At 56.5% G+C, this 3038-nt stretch overlaps 1 protein-coding gene across 1 annotated transcript in view; it reads right to left on the bottom strand.

Annotated features, from left to right (window-relative positions):
• Positions 1–2575: 2575 nt before the first annotated feature.
• The window catches only part of MIOX (myo-inositol oxygenase), a 2103-nt gene continuing 1640 nt past the window's right edge, over positions 2576–3038 (bottom strand). Inside the window, exons 7-8 of the mRNA XM_008048014.2 lie at positions 2816–3026; positions 2576–2732 (exon numbers count right to left, since the gene is read on the bottom strand). Of these exons, the coding sequence (XP_008046205.1) occupies positions 2624–2732; positions 2816–3026 (320 nt within the window). The 3' untranslated portion in view covers positions 2576–2623. The remainder of the gene's footprint in view (positions 2733–2815; positions 3027–3038) is intronic.

Below are 3038 nucleotides of genomic sequence, written 5' to 3'. Positions count from 1 at the left end.
AGCACCTGTCCCAATGCTCCAAGTTGCAGCTTTAAATGCAGAGTCTCCACTTAGTGAGCCCATGTCAGTGAGCGATCCCACCTTACATTTCCACCACCTTTATCCCACACCCTGAACATCCACACATGTTCTCCAGATGTCTGTCTGTATACCTCAGGAAACTCATGTCATTCCTCCTGGGTGTAACATGTCTCCTTGAGTGTCACACTTTTTTTTTTTGAGTTGGTGTGTCACTCTGTTGCCCAGGCGGGAGTACAGTGCCACACCCATGGTCACTGCAGCCTCGACCAGCTGGGCTTGGGCAATCCTACCTCGGTAACTAGAACTACAGGCATGCGCTACCATGCCCGGCTAACTTTTGATTTATTGTGGAGACAAGGTCTCACCAAGCTACCCAGGCTGGTCTCAAACCCCTGGACTCAGACAATCTTCTTGCCTCAGACTCCCAAAGTGCTGGGATTACAGGCTTGAGCCACCGCACCCGGCTTGGTATCACAATTTTCACCTCCCCTTTGGGGCCTGCTGGGACCTGTTACGACCTAATCTCGAAAAGAATCAGCACTGTCTTGCTTGGCTGCAGGTTCCCCGAGCAATGCAGACAGAGGTGGGAAAGCCTGCACTCTGGTGGTGGGGAGGGGGTGCATTTCCACCGATGAACAAGAACTTAGGGGCTCAGTGGGCCCAGCCCATCAGGGTGCTCCCGCACATACCCATCTTGACGGATAGGGTCCCATTCTTTCCCAACCCATGTCCTCCCTGTAACAGGGAACACCTCTGGAGCCTGAGTTCAACTTCAACTGGAATTCAGCCAATCGCATGCTGAGGGCTTGTGTTTTCGGCAGTTTCAATCCTGCGGCCATAGGAGAGAAGATTCTGACCCAGGACACACTTAGAAACTCTTGGGTCAGCCGGGCTTGGTGGCTCAGCCTGTAATCCCGTGCTTTGAGAGGCTGAGTTGAGTGGATTGCCTGAGCCCGCGGGTTCGATACCCACCTGGCCAACTTGGCGAGATCTCATCTCTACAGTAAATCAAAATATTAGCCGGATGTGGTAGCGCGTGCCTGTTGTTCCAGCTACTGGGAAGGCTGAAGCGGAAGGATCGCCGGAGCCCAGCAGGTCAAGGCTGCAGTGTCCGGGAGCGGCCACTACACTCCAGTCTGGGTGACAGAGTGAGACTCCAACTCAAAAAAAAAAAAAGAAACTCCTAGGTCATTCGTATGGAGCTGGGGCACATCACTTTGTCCAGGCTGGTGTGTGCTGGTAAGATCTATCACTACAGCCTCAAACTCCTGGGCTCAAGCAATCCTCCTGCCCCAACCTCCTGAATAGCTGCAACTACAGGCATGTGCCACCACGCCCAGCTAATTTTCTATATTTTGTAGACACAGGGTCTTGCTTTGTTGCCCAGGCTGGTCTCGAACCCGTGGGCTCAGGCAATCCCCTTGCCTTGGCCTCTGAATAGCTGGGACTACAGACACACTGCACCATGCCCAGCTAATTGATTTCTTTTTTTTTAAAGTCAGAGTCTTACTCTGTCACCCAGGCTGGAGTGCAGGGGCACACTCACGGCCTTGTAGCCTCGACCTGCTGGGCTCAGGCAATCCTTCCGCCTCAGCCTTCCCAGTAGCTGGGACTACAGAAGCACACCACCAGGCCCAGCTAAGTTTTTAATTTTTTTGTAAAGACAAGGCCTAGCTAAGTTGCCCAGGCTGGTCTTAAACTCCTAGGCTCAAGCAGTCTTCCTGCTTTGACCTTCCAAAGTGCTGGGAATACAGGTGTGAGCCACTGCACCCAGAGTAGTTCTTTTTTTTTTTTTTTGAGTCGGAGTCTCACTCCATCACCCAGGCTGGAGGGCAGGGGCACGCTCACGATCACCGCAGCCTTGACCTGCTGGGCTCAAGTGATACTTCTGCCTCAGCCTTCCAATTAACTGGAACTACAAGTGTGTGCTAATTTTATTTATTGTAGAGACAAGGTCTTGTCATGTTGCCCCGGCTGGTCTTGAACTAGCGGGCTCAGGCAGTCCACTCGCCTCGGCCTCCCAAAGTGCTGGGGTGACAGGTTGAACCACCAAGCCTGGCCCTATTTTTTTGATGTACTGAAGAGACACAGTCTCACCATGTTGCCCAGGCTGGTCTCCAACCCGTGGGCTCAGGCAATCCTCTCACCTTGGTCTCCCTAAGTGCGGGGAGGACAGGCTCGAGCCACTGTGCCCGGCCTCTTTCTTTTCTTTGAGGAGACTGAGCCCAGAGGACTTGGTGACTGTTTCGAGAACGTGGGGCGAGTTGGGTGACTCAGCCCCCGGGCTGAGCTACCAAGCCCAGCTGTGTGGTGTCTAAGAGCCACGGGACATGGCCTTCACCCTGCCAGCAGGATCCATCAGCCTGGGCCGTCCCCTGCTGCTGCAACATGCCAGAGGCCCGGGGAGTCATCAGAAGCACAGGTTCCTTCAGAGTCTTTATTGCCCTGGACACAAGTGGTCACGAGGAGTGGTGACCACAGGCGGGCAAGTGGGGGCGGGCCATCATTGGGCCTGCTGGTGGCCGTCTGGCCGGGGCCAGGCCCGGCTGGACACGCTGGGGCCAGGCCTGGGGGCCCAGCAGCAGCGGGGTGGGGGGCAGGGTCACCAGTGCAGAACGCCAGGGCAGTACTTGTCGATGAGCCCCTGGTAGTAGGGCCGCAGCCTGTCCATATCTGGCAGGTCAGGGCACTTGGTGTAGAGGTCAAACTTGCTGCAGTGGAGGAGGATGGGCAATGAGCCTGGAGAAGGACCCCGGCCCCCTCCCTCCCACCAGCCACCACGGGATGGCCATACTTGAACTCCTGCACCCAGGGCAGCATGGCCAGGTCCTGCTGGCTGCACAGCTGCCCGTAGTCACCACCCGTGTGCCAGGGGTAGAAGGAGTGGAATCGGATCATGTAGAAAGCCTGTGGGAGAGGCCAGCCCGCTCTAGCAACTGGATGGCCCAGCTGGGCCCCACCCGCCCCCGCCCCGGCCCCGCCCCCCGCCCCGCCTACCTCCTCCGGCAGGGAGAACC

This window comes from Carlito syrichta, unplaced genomic scaffold (genome assembly GCF_000164805.1).
Source record: "Carlito syrichta isolate Samal-C Ts95f unplaced genomic scaffold, Tarsius_syrichta-2.0.1 Scaffold120462, whole genome shotgun sequence".
Lineage (NCBI taxonomy): Eukaryota > Metazoa > Chordata > Mammalia > Primates > Tarsiidae > Carlito > Carlito syrichta.
The sequence above is the reverse complement of the archived record's forward strand: the minus strand, read 5'-3'. Positions and strand labels throughout refer to the sequence as shown.